The 26,291-nt window shown below is 36.0% G+C and overlaps 1 protein-coding gene across 2 annotated transcripts in view; it reads right to left on the bottom strand.

Moving 5' to 3' along the window:
* pkn2b (protein kinase N2b) overlaps positions 1-26,291 on the bottom strand; it is a 45,905-nt gene that overhangs the window by 8,408 nt on the left and 11,206 nt on the right. For both annotated transcript variants that reach the window (XM_059571195.1, XM_059571196.1), the window contains exons 2-8: positions 22,132-22,432; positions 10,072-10,226; positions 4,860-4,983; positions 4,608-4,762; positions 3,544-3,757; positions 1,962-2,147; positions 954-1,063 (exon numbers count right to left, since the gene is read on the bottom strand). In XM_059571195.1, coding sequence (XP_059427178.1) covers positions 954-1,063; positions 1,962-2,147; positions 3,544-3,757; positions 4,608-4,762; positions 4,860-4,983; positions 10,072-10,226; positions 22,132-22,432 — 1,245 coding nt within the window. The remainder of the gene's footprint in view (positions 1-953; positions 1,064-1,961; positions 2,148-3,543; positions 3,758-4,607; positions 4,763-4,859; positions 4,984-10,071; positions 10,227-22,131; positions 22,433-26,291) is intronic.

Raw genomic sequence — 26,291 nt, 5'->3', positions numbered from 1 at the left:
AAACATTTACAAAATTTAATATTTTGTTAAGGTTTCATTATGATGTTGTATTGAGTGGTTGCCAGGGTTTACTATGCGATTGCTAAAAAGCTACAGGTAGTTGAACGAATAGTTCAAGTGCTTTTATTTTTAATTTATTGATCAAGTTAAAAACGCCCAACAGTTACCACTTATGAGATTTACTACAGTTCACAGCCAACGGTTTGACTTTTACAGGCCTTTTACAGGTCTTTTCAGAGTCTGTCTGCCATTACACAACTGCTGATTAGAGCTCTCACGTTGCCTGCCATGAGATTAAACGCTTATGCCATCACACAGCCAAAAGCAAGTCCAAACCCATAGACGTGTGTGTGTAAATAATAATCAACCCTCAAAAATGAATAAAATAACATAGCGAGTAAGCCTCTATATTAGGTTTACAGGAACCACTACTGAAGTAACTGAAGGACTCATTTAATTCACTCTTATGTAACCGCTTGCTCCTTTGGGAGATGTCAAACAGAAACCTGAGCGATTCCATCAGCAAAAAAATTTTAAGCGCCTGAAAGCAAATACAAAATCAGCCCATTTCTTAATGTGGAGGAATGGAGATACATTATAAAGGACAAGTTGGGAAATAAATAGGGAACTAATGCTGACTGTAAACATATGAACGTTAAAATTAAACTGACGTTTGCTTGTGCAAGAGTGTAACAAACACATAGCCATCATAAAAAGAGGACAATTATATATGTGAAAGTGAAGAGATTACGAATGATGGCTTTTGATCTGCCTTGTCTGAGTTTCCATAAGAACTGGGTCAAATCTGGGATTAACATTTCCAAAGTTAATTGAGAGAGGCTGGAATGGAGAGCATGTGTGGATATGTGTGCCCATCTACTCATGTGTCGAGAGGATTGTGGGATAAGACTGTGGTTTGACAAGTGTGTTTTATGCGATTTCTCTTGCATTACCCGGTCAAGTTCAAGCGTGAACTTCTGATCCCAAGATTGGTTGCTAACTGGCTTCCAATGGGTCTGTCCCACAACTGTGTTGTCCAGCTTCAGGACGGCACTGATTTCATCTGTCATAAAAGTGCAAAACAACCCTTTAACTATTATTTTAGAAAAAAAACAAGATAAGTTCATTAGGGATGCCTTTTATAAAAATACTCCCCAAACATGTCTGTCTGCATACAATAAAAATAATAATATATAGACAAAGAATTTAAAAGTGGTCTCAATCTCACCAAGGCTACATTTGATCAAAAATACAAAAACAGTAATATTCTGAAATGTTCAATTACAATTTAAAAAGTAACTGTCTATTTTAAAAAGTAACCTATTTCTGTAATGGCAAAGCTGAAGCCATTATCCAGTCTTTAGGGTCACGTGATTCTTTACAAATAATTTCAGATTTGGCACTCAAGAAACATTTCTATTTATATTATCATAGCTGAAAAAAATTGTGCAGCTTTATATTTTTGTGAAAGCTGTGATTTTTTCCCCAGGATTCTTTGAAAAATATAAATCTCAGAATAACAGCATTTATTTGAAGTATAGATATTTGAAATACGAGATATTTTATAACATTACAAATGTCTTTAAGGTCAATTTTGATCAATTTAATGTGCCCTTGCTGAATAATAAAAAAAAAAATTCTTAAAAGCAACAACAACAACAAAAAAACATATAGACCCCAAACTTTTGAATGGTAGTTGTATTAACAGCCTCCCAGTTAGAACAAGTGTTATTTTCAATTTACCAGCACAGACAATGAGTGAAGACGAAGATAGCAAAACACCACGTTTAACTTAAATGTGACTGATAAATGTAGTTTAATGCGTCTGAATTTAGCTTACTTTACAGTGGTTACTCGATTTGTTCCGTTTCAGAATAAAACAGTGAAGTACAATGGCCATGAATGATACTAACTTGGATTTTTTTTTACAAGCATTTAAAACAAATATAAAGCCACTCAACTGGACAGATCGTCAGACTTGGAGAGCGTTCGGCTGCTGCCAGATTTGTTCTTGTTTCCTCGGCTCATAAATGAGGTTCGTGCCTCACTGGGGCTCCAGCCGGGCAGGGAAACAGATGCTGTCTTAGAGCGACCTGGGACGTTCTCCAGGAGGTCCTGACAGCCCATGAGCCTCACGTCTAATGTGCCTGTGGATTTACAACAGAAAGCCAACTCAGAGCCAAAACGCTGCGTGATCTGAGATGTAAATCACCAAACACATCTATTCTGATTAACACAAGATAATAAGTGTGCTACAAATGCAAATGTCTATTTCAAGACACACACAGTGGTTATAGAGCCTTATATGGAAAGCACTACGAGTCTATAATGGTAACGTAAGCTCTCATTCTCCTTCAGAGGGAAGGTCAAAGTTGTGTGTGATAAAACCAAGGGTGGGGGAAGGGACCACTGGGTGCCAAGTGTGTTGAGACAGTGTGAAAAGTCGAATGCAGTTCCTACATGCCTATACCCAGACAGCTGTTACCCTTCTCAAACGGGGCTATATGTGCAGAACCATGTGTTGTGATAAAGGACTAAAAAGCCTGTTCACACTAGGAGAGAATATCTGTAGTGACCAAGACTATAAATTGAAACAATGAATTCCCATGGATCTGTTAACAAAGACTAAATTCGTCTGAAGACTGGAAGAATTACTGAAAGAGTTTTTCTTTCCCATGTATAGGTTATTTTTTCCTCTACCAGTGCCAAAACATATCTACCAATAAAATATAAGCATATGGATTTTTGGAATTGCTCCTACATACTCCAGTACCATTGGGGGGTGCTATTTTACCAATTAGTATTGCATGCTAAATGAATAAGAATCCTGCATATAGTGGAATCCATTTGCTTTCTCTTATTTTCTATTTGGTGATGCTTCAGAAGTTCATAAAGAGATAATAAAAGTAAACTATAAGTAGCGGTTTTAACCCAAGCCTTTATGAGATATACAGATTTAATTTAGGCTTTAATTCACATACAAACACTGATCAATACATGAATAGAGCACATCAAACATGGTCAAACGGCATTTCAAACATATTTGCTTGACAAGTCACAACAAACACTACTGTTGCGACAAGCAAGCACTTTTGAGCTTCCATTCACCATATTTGATGTGCAATGATCAATGATTTATTTGAATAAAAGCCTAAACTAAATTAATCCTCAATTCATAAAGATTCACTTTTATGAAATTTCCGAAGCATCATATTTTAAGTGGAATGTCTTTCAATGGAGGGACAGAAATATCACAGGTTTCATTAAAAACATCTCAATTTTGGTTTTGAAGATGTACCTCTGCATTTTATGAATGGCAGACCATCTAAAATATGCATTGCGCCACCTGTTGGACTGGAGTGAATTTGGTTTTATGACAAAGGTTTCATGAAAATTGGGATTGTTTTGATTTGATTTGATTCACTTCTGCACTTTTCTCCTAGTATGAATATGTTTTAACCCCATTACAAGCTGTCTTATTTCTAAAACCAAACTAAAATGTAAACAGCATATACCATGTGACTATGAATTCTGTTATGTTACCGGTCAGAGCAGCTGGTTTGGCCACAGTGCTGTACTTGTTGCTGGTGGACATGATGCTTTGGCGGGGACTGAGAGGTGGGGAGGACACCATTGCTAACTCCTCCATAATCAGATTGCTCTTCGGGTGATTTCTGGGCAGCTCACTGAGTCTCTCCTCCAGAGAGAACTTCAGCAGGTCCAGCTTCTGACTGGACTCATTCAAGCGTGCTTGTGCCTGCAAGAAAGTCAGACAATGCTTTCAAATGCTAACAGACATAAATACTCATTTTGAATGTGACAGAGCTGAGAATAAGGAATTAAAAATCTCCATGAGACAAATGGTCTTATACTAGAAACTGTTGTAGATTATGATTTTTATTATTATTATTATAAAATGCCAATTTTAATCATTTTAAATAATTACTGTGAAATAATTTTACATTTTTTAATAATACATACTATTTTACTTTTTATTTATTTTTCTATTTTTATTTATTTATTATTATTACTATATTATTATTATTACCCCCATTTGCAATATTGCAGAAAAACAACACTTTGCAATTTTAGTTTTCTCCAATGTCATGCAGCCCTAAAGTGAAGCCCCCCCTTTTTTTATCTTGCTCTATCAAGTGAAAAACAGGAACAACTTCAAAATAAACATTGATTCAGAGGCACAGAGCATTCTTAAAGCATCTAGTATTCGGAGTAGTATTTCTTTCATGCGGCACTAGCTTCAATCTTTTTCCCTGTATGTGATAGTCTAGCATTGTCAAACAAAGCTGGTTTCTGTCAGGCAGTAGGTGTGACATTTCATGTATGTTATATTACAAAAAAAAAAATCATTTAAAGGACATTTTTTAAATAAAAGTTAATTCATCCTCCAACAGATAGGAAAAACTGAGTATAACTCACACAGGAATGAAACAATTGCATGATAGCTCTAAGACCATTTAACCACTCTGTGTCATACCACATTTATGGTGTAAAAGTGAGAAAAGCTGTAAACATTTGGCCCTTGAGGCAATGTAGGCTATTAAAAGTATATAGTTAAATGAATAACTTCATAAAATGGATACAGATACCTCTGAGTGAGCTTTCTTCTCCGTCACCTTCCCTGTTCCCAGCAGTTTCATCACATTCTTGGCACCTTCTGCCACAGCAGACTCTATCCGGAAGTGATGTCGGAGCTCTTCTATCCTCAAGTCCAGCGGACTGATTATAGACTTGCTTGAAGTCACTGCAAACATCAGATTTATGTTTTATTGCCACACTCCTGCCCATTTAAATTGCAAATCACAGATATAATTAGAGAGGAAATCAGCTACACCACATACCGTCATTGTTCTCATAGTTCATCTCGCTGGTCTGGCTGGCTTTGAGAATCTGCATTCGAATGAACTCTATCTTTGTCTTACTGTCTTGAAGCATCTGTTGAGCTGCTGCGAGCAGTTTGCGGTCCTACAGATGAAGCCACAAGAGAAAAAACCCCCCCAAAAAAACAGAAGAGGAGTTTACAAAAGAACAGAGGACTGAAAAGTGCACAAAAAGCACTTTAATTACAAGTATTATTTCAGATCCATAGATCATAAACCTTCAAAAATAGAAATACAAAAGGAGATAGATACACACTTCGGTTCCATTTCTATTGCAAATAAATGCTGTTCTTTTGAACTTTCTATTCAAAGAATCCTGAAGAAAAAAAAAAAAATCGGCTTAATATTTTTGTAGAAACTGGATGACGCTGATAATATGAAATGATTTTAGTCCCTCACATCAGCCTATTAGAATGATTTCTGAAGGGTCTTGTGAAAATCTCACTTTGCCATTACTTTTAACATGTTATTTATTTTAAACTAAAATTTCACAATATTTATAAATTTTTATTTGAAACAAATGCAGCCTTGGTTAGCATCAGAGGTTTAAAAAAAAAAAACATTAAAATATTTCGTACAGACTTAAATCTTTGTTACTGCAATGCATGAACCAAGGTTTCACGACATTTAGATTTAAATGTAGATTAAGTAATGATCCCTTTATAGATTTCAATATTTCAAAATGTACTACTGCGTAGCACTCATACATTATTTATTTGTTTTAACGACATATCAGCAACAATGGCTATATTCATGCCAACATTAACGGTTTATCATTATCATTTCACTACATCAATTTACAATAATATTACATTTGCTTAAAAAGCAATCACTATTCAAAAACATACAAGTAACAACAATAATAATAATAATAAAAATCATATAAAATATTAACATTTAATCAGTGATAAAAAAATTATAAAATTCTTCTAGGAGAGACCTTTTTAAAAATATGTTATATTTTCTGAGTAAAATGATCATTTATTATTGGACATTGTATTATGTGTTTTACACAAACATTTTTTAAACAAGTGACAAACTGGTTGAAAACTGGTCTTGAATGTCTAATTCGACATCTTATCAACCTGGTCATATCTATTTTCAAAACATTTCCATTCAATTTGCCATTTCTTATTAAAGTACAGATTTACTTATAAACCACATTCCCATTTTGTTGGCATATCAAAGACTATATCTTTTAGTGAAAGGAAAAAAAAAAGAAAGAATGACTTTATTCAACAATTCGCCCACTGATTGGGATACATGAGGTTGAGTAATTAATGACAGAGTTTATATTTATGTACTTTAATACTTTACTTCTTGTACTTTAGTCTTAATTTATATTCTTAATATATCTTATTATTTAAAAGTTATTAAAAGTAAAACCCACAAATTTAAAACGAAACTATCCAAAACTCGTCTGAAGTGAAAAGGGATGTTTGCTCATCACACCAAACATTCAAATCAGTGACTGAGTCAGGAATCTCTATGGACTAAACTTCCTGTAAGCAGCCATTACTGGGCTGACGTTACCTTAGAGGCCTTTCCTCCGGATGTCTAAAGCAGCTGGGAACCTGCATGCAGGACTCGCCACTTAAAAAAAACAACAACATCACATACCAGTTGACTTGTGTTTTTTTTGTTTTTTTTTTCCCACACAGTCAAACCAATGGTGCAAGTTTGGGAAGGGAATACCTGTTTGGCCCAGCATTTAAAGACAAAGGGTTAGCAATTCCCTTTGGTGCCACAAGTGGCACAAAAACACAGCTTTAAAGTTCTTAAACAGATAAGTTATGGGCCAGCAGAAATGTGGGAGTATCAGTTAATCAGTGCGAGTCAAATGAAGTCATGTGTCGTAGTGCTGAGCATGTTTTTATAAAGGTTTTTTAAAGGGTACTAAAACCGTTCATACATCTGGAAATAAGTCAAACTCCATTCAGTTCTGCCTCCCTGTGTTTATCACTTCACATAGTTCCAGCCGAAGACTTTGCTGATTTCACAGAACTCCTTTGTGAGTCCTAGACGCTAATTTTAGCCACAGAGCCTCTTTAATTAACAGCATCGTTCTTGATAAAAGGGAGGAAAGGAGGGTCGGACACTCTAGACCAAAGCCAAGTCAAACCATGAGAGCGATTCTACTGATACTACATGCATGTTTTCAGACACACTACATGCACAGCACTAAAGCCTGATTTCCTGAGGGGGAGGGTGGAGAAACATAACTGAACTGTTCTATTCTATTCCAGTTCTCCTTAATGTCAGCTGCACCCTTGGGGGTTCCAACCATGACATTGGCATGTGTGTATAAATTAGTCTAGTCTGGCTTCCTTTACCTCTTTTGGAAAAAGGAGAGGAGATTTCACTCAATTTTTTTTTGCGAACATCTGTTTTCATTTCTTGGGATGAATCTTGTCTCCCAAGATCTTTAAGAGATTAAACGGCTTATCCTCTCTGGGAGTAAAAGAAAAGTACAGTATGTAGTGTAATATACAGATGAAGATTATTTTTGAAATCCTTTTCCTTTTCCAGCTTAATACAGTGGGTACGGAAAGTATTCAAACCCCCTTACATTTTCACTCTGTTATATATATATGACACTGGTTTTACTCAAATGAAACGTTAAAATGCTTGTGAAGTGACTCAGAACAGTTCAGGTGATGTTTATGTATTTATGTCCTCCTTGAGACGGCAGATACTGAAATTACTGCAAGCGTCACGCGCTTCAGTCTATGTAGTAAACAAACCCGTACATCTCTGCCATTTATGCATTCACACAGACATGCGCAGAACATGCAGGGTTTATATTTCAACCAACTTTTGCGGCTTAACATTTACAGATACTGGTCCATACGGAGATTTGATTTGATTAATTTATGCTAACTTTGACAAATTCCGTGACTGTCCATATTAAAATGTAAGTTTTATTTTCATGACTGGATTTTATGATTCCGTCCGCGTTTTCTGCTTCGCGGAAATCATAGCGCTGTATGCGTCAAGAACCGGGTTGACCGGGTCCTCGGTACCACCGGTACTTAAAGAAACCTGGTACCGTCAAATTTTCATTTTTTTAGTATTGACTTGGTACCGAAGTACCGGGTCTTTTGACAACACTACCCCATATTGACAGAAAAACACATTTTTGCAGATTTATTAAAAAAGAAAAACAGAAATCTCACATGCTCCTAAGTAGTCAGACCCTTTGCTGCGACACTCATATTTAACTCAGGTACTGTCCATTTCTTCTGATCATTCTTGAGGTGGTTCTACACCTTCAATTGAGTCCAGCTGTGTTTGATTATACTGATTGGACTTTATTAGGAAAGCCACAAATCTGTCTATATAAGACCTTACAGCTCACAGTGCATGTCACAGCAAATGAGAATCATGAGGTCAAAGGAATTGCCTGAAGAGCTCAGAGACAGAATTGTGGCATGGCACAGATCTGGCCAAAGTTGCAAATAAATTTCTGCTGCACTTAAGGTTCCTAAGAGCACATTGGCCTCCATAATCCTTAAATGGAAGACATTTGGGATGACCAGAACCCTTCCTAGAGCTGGCTGTCCAGCCAAACTGAGCTATCGGGGGAGAAGAGCCTTGGTGAGAGAGGTAGAAGAACCCAAAGATCACTGTGGCTAAGCTCCAGAGATGCAGTCGGGAGATGGGAGAAAGTTGTAGAAAGTCAACCATCACTCCAGCCCTCCACCAGTCGGGGCTTTATGGCAGAGTGGCCCGACGGAAGCCTCTCCTCAGTTCAAGACACATGAAAGCCTGCATGGAGTTTGCTAAAAAACACCTGAAGGACTCTTTGTCTGATGAGACCAAGATAGGACTTTTTGGCCTTAATTCTAAGCAGTATGTGTGGAGAACACAAGGCATTGCTCATCACCTGTCCAATAAAGTCCCCAACAGTGAAGCATGGTGGTGGCAGCATCATGCTGTGGTGGTGTTTTTCAGCTGCAGGGACAGGACGACTGGTTGCAATCGAGGGAAAGATACCATACCATACCAACTTTATTTGTTAAGCACTTTACAACAACCAAAGTTGACCAAAGTGCTGTACAGAAAAATAAATAAATAAATAAATAAATAAAAAATAAAATAGATAAAATAAACATATGTACCATTTATAACCACACAATAAAAGCATTCAAAGTAACAAATTCAATCAAGTAAATAAAGTCGACTTCTTACTAGGTCTCAAAAGCCAAAGAGAAAAGATGGGTTTTAAGAAGGGTTTTAAAAACAGATAAAGAAGAGGCCTGCTTAACATGCATAGGCAGATCATTCCATAGTTTAGGGGCAGACACAGCAAAGATGAATACAGCCAAGTACAGGGATATCCTGGATGAAAACCTTCTCCAGAGTGCTCAGGACCTCAGACTAGGCCAAGGTTCACCTTCCAACAAGTCAATGACCCTAAGCACACAGCTAAAATTACGAAGGAGTGGCTTCACAGCAACTCTGTGACTGTTCTTGAATGGCTCAGCCAGAGCCCTGACTTAAACCCAATTGAGCATCTCTGGAGAGACCTGAAAATGGCTGTCCACCAACGTTTACCATCCAACCTGACAGAACTGGAGAGGATCTGCAAGGAGGAATGGCAGAGGATCCCCAAATCCAGGTGTGAAAAACTTGTTGCATCTTTCCCAAAAAGACTCATGGCTGTATTAGATCAAAAGGGTGGTTCTACTAAATACTGAGCAAAGGGTCTGAATACTTAGGACCATGTGATATTTCAGTTTTTCTTGTTTAATGAATGTGCAAAAATGTCAACAATTATGTTTTTTTCTGTCAATATGCTGTGTGTACTTATCTGTCAATGCTGTGTGTACATTAATGAGGAAAAAAAAAACAAATGATTTTAGCAAATGGCTGCAATATAACAAAGAGTGAACATTTTAAGGGGGTCTGAATACTTTCCATACCCACTGTATGTAGAGGTACAATTATTTCACTTGGTTTAACTGAAAAATGTAAACAGTGGCTCCATCAAAACATTCTAAACAGCCAAACAGTGGTTCAACCATTAGTATGAGTTTGGGGCAGGACTACTTAATGGCAAAAAGTGGGAATGTTTTTGGAAATGGCCTTTATTATTTTTCCAATATTACTTTGTAACAAATAAAAAGAGAAAGAGAATCCATGTCCATGTAAATAACTGTTTGACTACTACCTTGGAAGAGCCGTTGGAATACATCTGAATCATATTTTCTGCTCCCTGTTTCACTTTGAGCTCGATGTCAGCCTGTTTCTTCAGAGCGCCCAGTCTGCTATTGTTGGTGGACATCCGTGCTTCACTCATGGGGGTATCTGGGGTTGGCGGGCACTCTGATATTGGACAAACACAAATCAACATCAAAGAGTTAATAAAAAACTAAACCAACATCTTAGTTTTCTCTAAAAGCCAGGCCTTTAACTAAATGGAAAAATGTCCAGTCCGGTCCACGTAATAAGTAATTCTGGCCACTTGAACCTCCTACATATACAAGAAGAGATGAATGATTAAATACACAGTTCTGCTAATGAATATTTTATTTAACTGCTATTAAGATAAGCACCTCAGATTAAAACTGTTTAAACTCAGCCAATAATATTATAGCTTGCAAGATCGAAAAAAGTGTTTTCTAGGTTGCATATGAATGAGACAGCCTCCTAGGTGTATGTGACTTTCTTCTTTCACAATAATCCAATCAGAGTTATATTAAAAACTGTCCCTGCTCTTCCAAGCTTTTCAATCGGGGTAAGCAGGTGTTTGTTGTCAACAGTTCAGAAGACATGAAATTGCGTGCATCTGTAATAAAACATCCCTCATACGGCTCCGGGGGGTGAATTAAGGCCCCCTGTAGCGTGTCTATGTGTTTTTGTAAGATAAATATCCAGATTTCAATCGTAATAAAAAAAATGTTTTCTAACTTCTGTAGACTGTCGGGAATCGGAAGATGTGCAGACCAATGTCATAGTACATCAGCATTGCATGGTTAGTGACGAGCGTGGAGAGAGAACAAAACAAAACGCTGGTCACAAATTAGAAGCACAAAACGAGGATTTGTAAAGAAAACTTTTTTAGGATTTCGAAATAAGCCAAAAGTCACTCAACGCTTTGAAAATCCCGCCTTGAACTCACCGAGATTAGAAAAGCAGTCATCAGTGAAATGTTGTGAAAACAACACAAGGGATTTGTTGTACTGCTCTGATATTGTGGTAAAAATGAATTTTAGCCATTGGTTCTTCTGATCTTCATTCTTTGGCAGTGAAAATAAAACAAACTTGCCTTTACAATTAAAAACACACTGTCTCCTCGACATGATGCCATCACACCAACTACTAACCAGAGCGTCTGTGTGGGGGGTGGGGCAGGTCAGAGTTTTGTTTCTCCCAAGACGGTAGGCGGAGATTATTATGCAAAGTGTTCTCGTTACATACAAAGAGATGGGCAAAAGATTTGAAATCTATAACGACTCGCTTCAGTGATTCAGAGTCGACTCCTTACTTTAGAAGCCAATAACTTTATAAATCGTGTACTTTTTGGTTTAATTACTTTGCACATTGTTTACATTGATGGACAGCTACATCATACACTGTAATACAGGTAATTTTTGATTTCCCATCTGTGTGGCTCTTTAAGTACCGGTAGTACCGAGGTCCCGTTCAAACCCGGTTCAGCGCTATGATTTCCGCGAAGCAGAAAACGAGGACGGAATCTCAAAATCCAGTCATGAAAATGAAACTTACATTTTAATATGGACAGTCATGGAATTTGTCAAAGTTAGCATAAATGAATCAAATCAAATCTCCATATGGACCAGTATCTGTAAATGTTAAGCCGCAAAAGTTGTTTCAAAATATGAATCTGTGTTCTGCGCATCTCTGTGTGAATTAAAGAATGGCAGAGACGTGCAGGTTTGTTTACTACATAGACTGAAGCACATGATGCTTGCATTAATTTCAGCATCTGAGCTTCAGAGTTCTCTCTCCATCAAGCGATCTGAACTTTTCAGTTCATCTCAGTGGACGCACAGCGCACCTGTATTTGATGCTCTGTAAACTCTTTGTTAAGGTGCACGACTCACCGTCGCTTTACTGATAGCGCTGTTTCTCACACATGCAAAGAGAGAGAGAGCGAGTCTTATTATGCTGAATCGACACGCTATATGTAAACTATTCTTTGTTGTCTTCTCCGGTCAAAATAATGGAGTTAATGTGCAAATGACAATTTCATTGGCTGGCGCTGATCTAGTACCGTACCGGTTTTGATTTCAGCAAATCAGTTTGACCGAACGCAGACAACGTGATTAATATTCATGAACCCAGCAGCTCATCAATTCATAGTGCATTGTATATACATTAGTATGATAGTAGAATTAGTAGTAGTATTATCTTTTAATAATTAATATGATCTATTACTATTTTTTTTACAGAAACCCTCAATGACCCAAAATATCTTAAGCATCACCACTAGTCTTAAGTTCAGTTAAAATGACAAATATGCATTCATTAGGCCTAAAAGTTATTTTTTACATAAAGGCATTGTGCTAGAAATATTACTATTATTTAGTCAAATGTATGTGATACTGCTACTACTGTTGAAAAAATTTATAAAACTTTATTTTTTAAAGAAATAAATCATAATATTTCTTCCATGTTTTAATTTTAATAGCAAATCCCCTTTATTTACCAAAAATAAAATGTGTTTAAATTTCATAAATTAAAAGACAAATTAAATTTGGGTGAAACTTGTTTACTGTTTTTCATAATTATATAACTTGTAGAAAAACTATAAACACAATTGTAAATAAGTATAAAGAATGGCATTGGTTTTATTTTTAGTGCTAAAAAGTTTTTTTTTTTCATTAGCATATTTTTGTGTTTTGCTTTGGTACCGAAATTGGTACCGAGAACCGTGGATTTTCACTGGTATCGGTACCTAATACTGAAATTTTGGTACCGTGACAACACTACTGGCGACTAAATTATGTCTAATATTAGCAAGTGGCTAATAAAATTCTCAGATTTTACTCGCCAGTGTGTTAATTGGGGGCTACGTATAAGTCTAGCCCCAATATATTTTCACTCGCACACATTAACTCTGCCTGAGGGCTTCAGAATTTCACTCTCCGTCAAGCGATCTGTGATATCTCTCAGTTCATCTCAATAGATACTCAGCACTTTAATTGCGATTTAATTGCCAAGGTGTCCGTAGAGGGTTGCGCGTGGTGCATACGTCTTCCATCTTCCACCTGCATGTCTTCTGCATCCCACAGTAAACAGATGTGAGAAAAAAAAGCGTTTATTACATTTGAAATCTGGATATCTTACAAAAACGTGTGGATTCGATACAGGGGGCCTTGTATTCTCCCCCCCCCCCCCCACCCCGGAGCCGTGTGATGAACGTTTTATTACATTTGAGCGCACTTTATTTCATGACTTCTGAACTATTGACAACAAACACCTGCTTACCCCCATTGAAAGGCTTGGAAGAGCAAAAACAATTTTTAATATAACTCTGATTATTCTGAAAGAAGAAAGGCACGTACACCGAGGATGCTTCAATGGTGAGTAGAACATGGATGAATTTTATTTTTTGGGTGAACTAACCCTTTAAGACTTTTTTTTAAATATATTGTTCCCTACCAGAGTAATGTGAAGTGATTTTTTTTTTTTTTGGATACATCAAGAGTTGTGACAACAAAAGGTAAAAATATTAAAATAGTTTTAAGGTATATTCAACACATATTGGAAACATTAAGAACATTGAGAAATCACAACTTGTTAAAGCATGGAACAAAATAACATGGCGTTTCTTTTTTTAGCATTTGATGAGTTGTGTAATAAAAAGAAATGACATTGATATAATGACACCCAGTGAAGGACTTGTGCAGGCAGGAAAAATGCAAATTCTCTCAGGTGACAGTGAGCCAGTTTCTCAAAGACTCTCTGTGAGAACAACTAGGCCATCATGGAAAGACTTGCACAAGATTGACAAACACAAACATGAGCAAAAACACCTTAGGAAAAAAAAAAAAAATAAAAGAAGGGGGCAAAACTGTATTGCCAGTATTAAAGTTGCTTCATCTTTATCTAAACAAGTAATACCTAAACTGCTAAAATACTATAGTGCAATTTAGAACTTGATCAAGTTAACACAAATATTTATTTTGTTATTGCTAATTTTGTAATTTTCCCTCTGAAACTTACACACACACACACCATGCACTTCAGGGTTGTTTTATGATTAGCTGAGGTTCAGAATGATGAGATCATCTACTCATGTCCTGACAAGAACACTAACCACAAATTATACACCTGCAAAGGTAAGGTGGAAGCCCTGTTTCTGACAGCTCCCTCATGGCATATAGAGGACTAAGGCAAAACATTCATATTTATAAAACAATAATAGTCAGTAACACCGTAAAACTGGTAGCTGAATTGTGACATGCAATACTAAATCTACTGTTTTAAATATCATACTGCTAATTATTAGACATTCAGTTTATATCAATGGAATATGGACTTTTTGTACTGCTTTTAATAATATTAACTTATATCAATGGACAATATGGTCATTGTGCACTACTGTTTAATGGTGAATTTGTCCCACCACACAGGACCATTTCAAATTCATTAAAAACATAAAACTTAAACATAAAAAAGGTCCAATAACTGGTTGTGTCAACTCCTCACACACAACATATGCAAAATTGTATTTCCCTGTAATTATGTAAATAAAACTTTTCAAATTACTGCCAGTCATCATTGCATAAAGACAAGCTAGATAATACTGCTGTAGTTTGACTATTAAAAAGGCCTGTAATTAAAACCAGGCTTAAAACCTAAGTATCTTTTAAATACTTAGTAGGTTTTAAAATATTTCACTTGACCTTGTTAGAAATAGACCAAACAGGAATGCGATTAATTCCTCCAAGGAGAAGACGCCTCCCTGTATGATTCATACTGTATGTTGGGAATTCCCATGAATTCCTTTTTTGTAATTGAGTGCAAAGTGATTATTTCAGATTTCTTAGTAACACATACATAGAGAGGATATGAGAATTCAGAATATTCTTGCATAAATGTTTGTTCTTTTTGCTACTATCTTATGGAAATACTGGAGATGTCCACGGGTACCATTTATACATATTTCACATATTTAGTTTCATGCATTCTGCACAATAATTTCATAAAAATTCTCATTCATATCCTGTTAAATTATTAGCACACAAAACGAGCCAATTGCATTGCAAAAAAAAAAAAAAAACACTGTGACACAGACAGGTTTATAGAGCCTTTCTTTACTGTTTTTGTATACTGATTTTAAGGGGTGGTTATTTGTGATTTAACTTTTTTTAACGTTAGTTAGTGTTGCTGTTGAGCATAAACAATATCTGCAAAGATACTATTCTGAAAGTACAATGCAAATGGACGTTTAAAATTATGTCAGTTTATCGCCTACAAAAACGTCTCGTAGGGACTACAGCGAGTTACTTCCCGGGGTTTGTGATGTCACAAGCGGAGGGGCGTGACGTTTAGACAGCCAGCTAACCAATCTGAGCCCATCACCTATTTCCGAGGGAGGGGCTTCATAAAGGAAACCATCCGGAAGTCCATAAGAGAAGGGATAGACCGGTGTAGAAAAAAGGAAAACTATGTGGAAAAAAATATATATATATTTTTTAAACAAAGCATTAACACATGTTACACTGCACCCCATAAACGCAAAACCGCAGTTAACCACCCCTTTAAGAATTTTAAATGTTTCTTATTTTGACACAGATTAGAAGACTACATTTTGGATTTCAAAAGATTGTGCATTCATTTTTGCTATTTACATGCTTGCAACAACATTCAGTCTGTATCTGATATTAATACTAAATTTATAATAGTATCTTGCCATGATAGACATTTGGCCAATAATTTAATGAATACTGAACTACTGTACATTGACAAAAATAATTTCTGGTACAGAACAGCACTAACAATATGAAGGTCATGGGTTCAATTCCGAAGAATGCATAAACAAAGTAAACAGGCATTAAGTAAGTTTTCACTTTGAACTGAAGTAATGCATCTTTTAAGTTCAGTACTACAAATTCAAAACACTAAAAAAAATGTAAATCGGAATTCCTCAGCTAATTATACTGAGATTTAGAGTATTCCTATAACCTTATCTAGAAGAGAGAATCCTATTTGTAAACACTTAAAACTTCCTGAAGTTTGGTGAGTGAACAACTGAATCAAGGAAAGAGAAAACCAACTGTCCAAGAGACATTCAGTCAACATTCAACCTACTGCAATTTAGGGATGGGATGGTATGAAAATTTAATATCACGATTATAGTGACTAAAATTATCACGATTATCAATATTATCACGGTTTTGTTGAAACGAGATAAAAGTGTTCAAAAATAGTTGATGCTCACACTGAAAACATTTCAGCAAGTTTTATATTTAATAATCAACAAACAACTAATAAAACAAGCAACTCTATGCACTTAATTTAAAGAAAGATTAAATTCTGTGGCATTTCCTTCCTTACAATGAAAAGTGTAGAAGCATAGAAAAGCATAGAAAAGTCACTGACTTTCGCCATTCCTTCTCGAAAAAAAACAAAAAAACATTGTGCGCTGCGCTTGCGTCAGACTGTTGCTGGCTGGACATGATTTAATAGCGAGTTATTAAAACCGCGATAATCAAACACGGTTTTAATGATAATTCATTTTTAAACGATATTACTAACCTTCAGCACATTTTATCACGGTTATCGATAAAACCGGTTATCGTCCCATCCCTACTGCAATTGGACTAGTTCCTATCTAAAAACGGATCACAGTAATAAATAAATACACACATAAAACAACTCTGTGGCATTTATTAACACACAGTACTATGTATGATTCAATGAAGAATCTGTGAAAATAACCAGTAAGTCTCACATTAGCCATGGGCTTCCCCAATACTAAGTGCCAGGAAAATTTGTGTCCCAATTCTTCTCTAATCCTTCTTTTACCCTCCCTCTCTTGAAGATGAGCAGGTCGCTTCTGCGTGACCAATAAAACATGCGTCTGAATGCACCATACAGTAAACATACATTAAATTTAAAGAAATGTTTAGGCTTGATCTATTTACACCAAGTGTATCCTATCCTACAGTTGTGTATTAACAATGACATTGGAATCACTTTCACACTGCATTTTGTTTAGGTGATGAATGATAAAAACATTGACAGCCAATCAAAACCCTTCATACTTTAAAGTGTGTGCTGCAATTATGAATAAACAATGTCATCATATGTTGGTGTGGATGCTAATATAGTTATTTTAGTTATCGTTCTGGGTGTGAAAATGTCTGGGCCCAACGAGAAGCCAACAAATGTACGTGGATTCAGAGAAACTAAAATAAAATTTTTCAAACAGGTCCCCTGAAGCACTAGCAAGAGCAAAGAAATTACAGCCTTGTAATCATGACTTTGCATTCATCATGTTCTCCAAGTCCACAAAGAGTCACACTATAATATAAATCAAAACCCACAACGCCATGATTGCAACAATGCAATGCATAATGCAACATTTACACACACAAGGATGCAAAGACTTCATTCATTCTTGTCATACTGCTTCTTTTAGGGATGTTCATTTAGTTTATTTCTCCTAACCGACAGCCGACACTCGTTAACTGATAATTAACCGTTAACCAAAAAAATTATTTTAAAATAGGATTGCCTTAAATTAGAAAGTGTAAGTGTTGGTGACCAGTTAAAAATACAAAAACAAAAACAAAAAATTCAGAAAATTATATTTTACATGCGCAAAAAGCAACAAACAACAGAACATGAGGTTTCACATTGTCATATCACACCACACACCTGCAGCAATTCTGCAAGTGGAGAATATATAGCCTATACAAAACAAATAATTAGGGCTATACAAGAAATATATTTGTACTTAAATACTAAATTAAGAACATTAAGAAAAAGTATGCGGAGTGTCATTTCATTTCTGTGTTGTGCGAAAGGAAACCAAGACAACAGAAAGCACCATCAGATTTTTCTTAAGGCCTATTTTACAAAAGCACAGAGATTTGTACACAAATAAAAGCAAATTTTTTACAATTCCGATTACCGTATTTTTGGACTATAAGTTGCACCGGACTATAAGTCGCATTTATTTAGACCCAAGAACCAAGAGAAAACATTACCATCTACAGCCGCGAGAGGGCGCTATATGCTGCTTAGTGTAGACTACAGGAGCACTGTGCAGCATCTCTGGCAGCATAGAGCGCCCTCTCGTGGCTGTAGATGGCAATGTTTTCTGTTAGTTAATTTCTCTTGGTTCAAGTCAAATTAATTTTGATAAATAAGTCACACCTGACTATAAGTCGCAGGACCAGCCAAACTATGAAAAAAAGTGCGACTTATAGTCCGGAAAATACGGTATCTTTATGACTAAAAGGAGTATGACTTTGCTGCCACTGCATGCACGCGCAGAGTTAAGCCTCGCTACCTTGACAATAAAGCAGCCTGTTCATTATCATAATAAAATACAGTCAGTCAAACATATGGGGAAAAAAAATTAGTGTTGTCACGATACTAGAATTTCTAACTTCGATACGATACCTTGAAAAATATCGATATTCGATACCATTTTCGATACCAAAGAGAAAAAAACTGCCACAATATTAAGGGGTTATTTTTTTATTTAAAGCTAAATATAACAAGTCTAGAACATATATTTTACATTAACAAAAATGTCCTGAGGTAGTGCACTTGTTCAAAAGCCTCTCAGATTGCATTACATTCAAAAACCAATAAAGTGCAAGTAAAAAGTGCAATCTTTTGTATTTCCAAGTAAAATCAAATCACAATGTCAACAAAAGATACTTAAACTTCAAGCAAAAACAAAATCAGTGCAATCTTATGCATCAAGTATCAAATTAGTAAACAAAATAATTAAATGGAATCTGTTGCTGCAGTTTTATGCAGATTTTCTCTACAGAGGTGAGTGAGATTGACACCCATTACTATATCCTACAGTTGTTTTGCAACTTTCAGATTTTGAGCTAGGAACACCAGCATGTCAATGTGCTCCTCTGTAAGTCGTGCCCTTCTTGCACTGCAAATGAGCCCTGATGTCCTAAATACACGCTCTGAAGCTGAACTTGAAGCAGAGATACACAGATACTTCTTAGCAAACTGGGCAAGGTGAGGTAAAGTTGTCTCATGTGTCCTCCACCATGTGAGTGGGTCCTCTCCTGCACTGATTTCAGGCATCTTTTCATATACTGAAAACTCATTTTTGAGTTCTGTTTCTGCACCCTCATCTTCTCTGGATGATGAACTTTTTTTCCCCCTGTATGTTTGCTAACAGACTCTTCAGATCTGATTTAGTTTTGAGCATTGCTCATCGGTCAAAAAAGCTGGTTAATACATTAACGTTATTTGATGAACAGATTTAAACGCAAACGTGCGTGCATCACATGCGAAAACAGTGCTCACTGGATCGACATGAAGTCGTCAAGTCACCTTTATTTATATAGTGTTTTTAAAGGGACAATAAGTAACTTTTTAGGTAATTTATTATCTAAAATCAATTTTTTTATTCATAAATATGTCCTCAATGGTGTACAAATACCTATGCCAATGTTTAAACTAATCCTTGTAAATGAAGAATTTATTATCTTTATATACATGGGACGGGTAGGTCGACGGAGGCTTCCATGTAGTTCCGCCATCTTGCAAAACTATAATAGCAGAGAGGGACAAAAAGTACTAAACCAACGCGTTTCCACAACGCGTTTTCGGTCAGAGCCAGAAACGCAGGTGTAGAGCAACGAGAGGCGCTTGAAACTGCACCGGCAAGTTTAAAAGTCTGGATTGCATTCTTATTATGGACCATACATATGCCGCGCCACAGGAGAAGAAAACATCGTCGCCAAAACGAAGTGCTATTAGAAGACATCCTGTCAAAGCTTTTTGGTACATATCGCCTACCGTAGATGCAACGCGCATTTAAAAAAGCGAGGCGCTGGAGAGCAAAATTAGTTTGAATGCAAAATACAATTTCACCACTAGATGGGAGCAATTCCTACTTATAGTCCCTTTAACAATACAGATTGTGTCAAAGCTCTTAAAAGTATCAAATTGGAGGATAGAGTGTCAGTAATGTATAATAATAATACCAACCTCGAGAAATTCTTTATACAGATCCGGGTGTCGGTCTCTCAGGTGCTTTGCTATATTAGTGGTGTTAGCGCCTTTTGTTAGCACTGTTCTGTAGCATCTCTTGCATATTGGCTTGCTTGTGTCCTTCGGCTTTCCATGTTCATTTGCCTCATATGCAAAATATTTCCAGATAGCACTCCTGCTGTGTTCCTTATCAACCAAAGCCGGTCGCGCGGGGGCTGCACGCGCCATCTTTCCATTCACTACACTTTTGCTAACCAGAGCGAATGAGACGAGTGCGAGTGCGCGTGTGGTGGTTGTCAACGCGCCTTTGGAGAGAAGTGAAAGTGAAAGCGCGGCTAGTATCGATACTTCGGGAAATTAGTATTGGTACCGTTCAGATATTTCAGTATCGATATTTATCGAAATATCGATATTTTTGACAACACTAATAGCCATGATGTTAGGCAAAACATTTTGTTTTACATGGATATAAGAACGCCAGTGAAGTAGGCTACATAATAAATATTTTGCCATTCAAATGCATCGTGTATATGGAAACATTTGATTTTGTCAAATGAGAGACCCAACGTTGGTTTCGGTTTTGTTTTAGCCTAAATTAATACGTTTTGGCTTGTCGTTTACATAGCTATAGCTTCTTATATTTTTCATTCTCGTTCTTTTCTAAATTTGGTAAAATTTAAAGGATTTGTTGTGGAGTGAATTGAACTAAAATAGCCTAGGTATGTTTACAGTGTTTATTATAATGTTTGTAAACATTTTGCATCTGCATTAGGCCCATTTCTGAATGAAATAATAAAATGCGACTTATGGCAACTTATGTTTTATTTTTTATTTTATTTACTTTTTTATACACATAGCGTATTTTAACCATGCAGCTAAGCTTTTAAAATATTTGTATAAATTAGGCCTACTGGAAAAAAATAAATAAAAAATAAATGGTGCCTGGTGCTTCTTTGCATTAATTTATGATTAACTTGACAGTTTCTAAGTCACATTATACTACTGTAATATTATTGATAATAAAGTTCACAGGGAAATAAAGACAGCCTACTTAAATATTCAGTGTTCTTCCTTCTGTAGCAACCTCATGGTTCAAATGACCAACAATATCAAAATTTAACAGCAAGCCTCTTGTATAACCAAAAGCTCAAATGCAAAACCTTCTATTTCGGATTATCCCTTAAACCCCTGGCAAATCATTGTCATTGTTCTTTGTTGTGGTGATTTTTTCAACATTATATATTACAGGGTACAGTAATATCCATGGATAACTGTTATTTTGGACACAAAGTCCTTGGTTGTACAACCAAAGTAGAACAGAAAAAAGTGCTGTGGTTGTACCAAGGTGCAGTAACAGCATACGATGGTAATAACATGGTACTTGGAAAGTATACCATTATACTGATGATAACAATATTTATGTACCATGTTATTTACAATGTCCCTCAACACAGTTCAAAGAAAGCTATGGTATTACCTTAGTCCAAAACATGGAATTGCCATCAAACCAGTCGATTTCCACGGCACTTTGTAAGGCTTGAGATAGATATTCTCAATGATTTTTTTATGTTTTATTTTCATTTGGCCATAGCGGCAAACAATCACAAAAGAGTTGATAAGTGATTCTTTTCCATGTATCGGTTCAATTCATCTGTTTACCGGATGTAAAATTGATAAAAAAAATTTTTTATAAACCTTAGTAAATACTGCCGTTTATTACTATGGATTAGTATATTGGTGCCTCTATAAAATTATGATTAAATATGGTTCCTTTTGAAAATTTATTTTAACTAGATTTTTATAGCATTTTTAATCTTAAAAAATATGGTTTGTCATTAAATGACTAAAATCAACAAACATTCATTATTAAGCAATTTCTGTGCAAATAAACATTTGACCGAAAAACATCAAGATATCATTTGTAATCCATTAAAAAAAAAAAATGATAGTACTATGTTTTTTGGGTTTTTTTCAGTACAATTTTGTCAGTGATTAAAAACAAAGTCTACAATAAATACAAAAGCTAAAGAGACAGGAGGAGTGAAATCAGCCATACCTACAAGCTCCTCTGGGTCCTTCACCACTATGTGTGCGTTCAGTTCCTGAAGCTCCTGGTGCAGTTCCTCCACCTTCTTGTTGGACTTTTTAAGCATGTTGTCCACATAAGCCAGACTCTTCTTATCTGTGGTCACCTTCCTCAGATTCTCAGCTCCTTCTTTGATCTTCAGCTCTTTGCGGATCTCTCGTTTTATCTGGTCCTTGATCTCATCCAGCTTTTGTTGGACCATGGTGTCTGAGAGGTCCAGATTTTGGCCAAGACCAAGACGTTCTGAAACCATCTGACCCCGAGTATCACTCTGAGGAGCAAGAGAGAGAAAGAGATAGCAGAAATGTTTACAATTATCCGAGGCATTCAGAGACATGGAATGCATCCTGGAATGAAGCATCATTCTCAAGATGCAATGCAATGGCAAGTTCTCAGAATAACTGGTCTGCATTGTCAGTGTAATATCCTTTCTGTGCTGCAGAATGATGGAAATTCACTTTCACATGCAAGGTAGAGTGTATGATCCGGTTCAAGTTGTTATGCAACAGAATAAATCACCAGCTAATCAGCTTGAGGAGGCCCAGAGATCTCACAAGAACAATGCAACGCCTTCAGACAAGCACAAGGGTCTGAGACAAACAGAGTGTACACAATGAAGAAAAGAAAAAAAAATTTAGTTTAAATTTTCTAAAAATATACCCAGTAAACCAGGATTTTTTTCTTCTTTTTTAAGGAAAGTGTAATTTTAAATTAAATGACTCCAAAAATAACCATTCAAAAATAACAAACATTATTGTAATAACTATAAACATAAACATGTAAAATAATACTAATAATACTACTATCAATTAGTGGTTGACCGATATGTGTTTTTTTGACAGCCGATGCCGATATCTTGGAAAGCAGGGGGGGACCCATAGCCAATATAAAAAGGAAGTAAACACTAACCAACAGGGCACTCAGTATTCTGGGACATTTGTGTGCATTGGTAATTAAATTAAATGTCAAATAAAGCCAGGGTAACCCTCATTTTACATAGAGCACACAGAGATAATGACATGAATATGACAGTGGGCAAATGTATAAAGTGCAGCATAATTTGAAATCACGAGTTTAAAGTTTAAAGGATTCAATTCACACGGGCCGACCATCACACAGAGAACACGTGATCATGCAGGATACACATTTCACAATATCTCACAGCTGGATTCAACTAAGTTTGCAAGGTTTGTGAAATTAAATGTTCATTAGTCATTCAAAGATTTGTTTAAATTATATAAATGCGTATTTGCTTAATGCTGACAGCAAATGAGAAAGTACTATAATATTTGCTTTATTACTAATAGGCCTAATATAAAAGCAATTGTTATAATACTTTATGTATACATTAATTCATTTGTTTAAATGTTCTATCTGATTATTAAACAGACTTCTATTCGTATTAGATAGAACTGTTAAAAATGACCATCAACAAAAGAGAAAGTGTGAGCACTGTGAGCCGCTCGGGCATTGCCGCTCTCAGCACTGTCAAAATAAAAGTCCCACCTCGAGCACATCGGCCAAGCAGAAAATCTTATCGGCCGATGCCGATATTTGACAAATATCAGCCGATATATCGGCCTTGGCGATATATCAGTCGACCACTACTACTAATAATAAAAATATAGGAAACATTTGGAGAAAAGTGAGGGGAATTGGATCATGAGAGAGGACTTAATTTCAGGTGCTAGCATAATTGTGCCATCATATGTTTGCCCAAAAGGCTTTGCCGTCGGCCTGACAAACAACTATATTTTTTTCATTTTATAAGACTCAACTGAATCTGACAGTCACAAAGGTTTGCTAGGGTCCTCTTTAAGAAGTAATTTTCATGTTCATTTATCTATTTACTTTTTCCATGAATGCACCATATGACTTGTTTGGGGAAAGTATTTTTTTTTTTTATTAAAATGTGGAATTATATCATTATAACCTTAGCCATACTGACAGTAACTCGATTATTGAACTGAACTGACTCTGAATCACAGTTGATCTAAATAACGTCACTACTGTCTTCTGCAGAACTGCTTTACAGCTGAAATTGAAGTGTTTCAAAAGAGATTAATTTTGCAATATTAATAATGTTATTGTCCTGTTTACTACTATAAAGCTGCTTTGAAATAATCTGTATTGTATATAGCACTATTACATAAATGTGAATTGACTTGTTGGGCATCAAAAATGAACATGATGTCACTGACAGAAAAAAGAAAAGAAAATTGTGTCATTATTTACTCACCATCATGTTGTTCCAAACCTTTAGGAAATTCTGTAACACTTTATTTTACGGTGTCCTTGTTAACTAACACAACAACATGTACTTATTATAATAGTAAAGATATTTTGAAGAATGACTGTAAGCAAATAGTAGCTGGTACCCATTGTCTTTTATATTATCTTTTCCATACTACAAAAGCCAAAGCCCACCAGCAACTGTTTGGTTACCAACATTATTCATAATATCTTCAATGTTCAACAGAAGAAAAAAACTCATCAACGTAAGGGTTATAAATAATGATACAATTTTCATTTTTATGAGAACTACCCCCTTTAAGACATCTGCACCAATTCACCATTTATAAGACAGGGACAAAGTTTGTCCTCATCCATCCAACAGACAGGATGATGCAAGTGCTCGCTTTTGTAAGGTTAAAGGATTCATCAAAACAAGTTCAACTGGGAATTATTTTCCACCTTAGGTCAGTTCAGTGCACAGCCTTCTCACTACAGCATGGTTCTCAAAGTTCACACAAACATGCCTGTGTGGTGAATGAGAAGACCCCTCCTGAGAAAGATTTATAGACATACAGCAAACATGGGGTTTGGCATTCAGAGCGCATGTTATCAGCAGGGTGGGGTCAGCACACACAGATCACTGACTGAGGAGTCCAACTGCTTCAAATCAACTAGATGTGGCCACACAGAGCGATAAAACTCAAGTGGTGTGATTTAAAACTAGAGGCTTCCTGAAAAAAAGAGAAGAATCCACATCTAGAAGGTCACCACAAACTTTAAAGTGCAACAGTCCATAAATAGTAAAGCTATTGCCTATATCCAGAAGAAATCATATCAGTTTTAGTGGCAGTGGAAGAAGAAAAATAAATAAATAAATTTACCAATGCATCACAATAGTTTTATTGATTATTTTTTATAATAATCAATATGTCGATTATATATTTGATTAATTGAATCAAGGTTTAAAAAAGCCAAAAATTTTCTCAGTGTTTTTTTTTTAAGTTATTATAAAATGCCCAATATTGTCCTCCAAAAATGTGCTATGAATACAAATAAAGTGATGCATTTATGTGTGCTATATACAGCGGATAAAATAAGTATTGAATATAGGGCTGGACAATATATCGAACTATATGATCATGCGCATCTCGTCAGTAAAGTTGGTCCCGTGATTAGCGGTAAATCAAAAAATAAAAATAAATGTTAAAACTATGCAATTTCATACGCACAGTGCCTCATGGCAGCCATTATGATATTCAGTATATGGAAACATTTTGACATTTGCACATAATGAAATCATCTGATTCTAGGTTATTTTGCTCGCAAACACCTTTATATTAGGCTTCTATGTAAAGAAGAACTATTGCGTCCTCGAACCTTAGAAACAACATGGGGAGGGGAGTGGGTGGGAATTCTGAAGGAGGCTCAAGAGGAGGATGGATATCCTGGAGGAGGCCAGCAGACAAAGCGCAGGGAGGAGACGATTGAAGGAGGAGCCAGGGAGGAAACAGGAGGAGCTTGGAGCAGGAGAAGTCCAGCTGGACCCAGACCACAGCTATGATGTCAACCCAGGGTGTCCATTCCACAAAGACAGCGAAATTCGCTCTGGGACTGTCCAACACTACTAGTTCTATAGATGGTGGCGCCAGGAGCAGATTTGGCAGTGCTGGGGCTGGTGTGTGGAAGTATTAAAATATAGGCAATTTAATCATAAAATTACTATTGTTTGGCATTAATAAGTGCATAAGTAATAAGTTACTAATAATATTACGTTCATTTCTTGTTTATTTTTTTTTTGTAAATTGTTTATACAGATTTGACAGTAAAGCACTAAGCTTGAGTTAAGACGCATAAAAAATTAACTTTTATTAACAACAGTAACGGGTGCAAAATAA

This window comes from Carassius carassius, chromosome 17 (assembly GCF_963082965.1).
Source record: "Carassius carassius chromosome 17, fCarCar2.1, whole genome shotgun sequence".
Lineage (NCBI taxonomy): Eukaryota > Metazoa > Chordata > Actinopteri > Cypriniformes > Cyprinidae > Carassius > Carassius carassius.
Note: the sequence above shows the minus strand (reverse complement) of the source record. Positions and strands in the feature narration are given on the sequence as shown.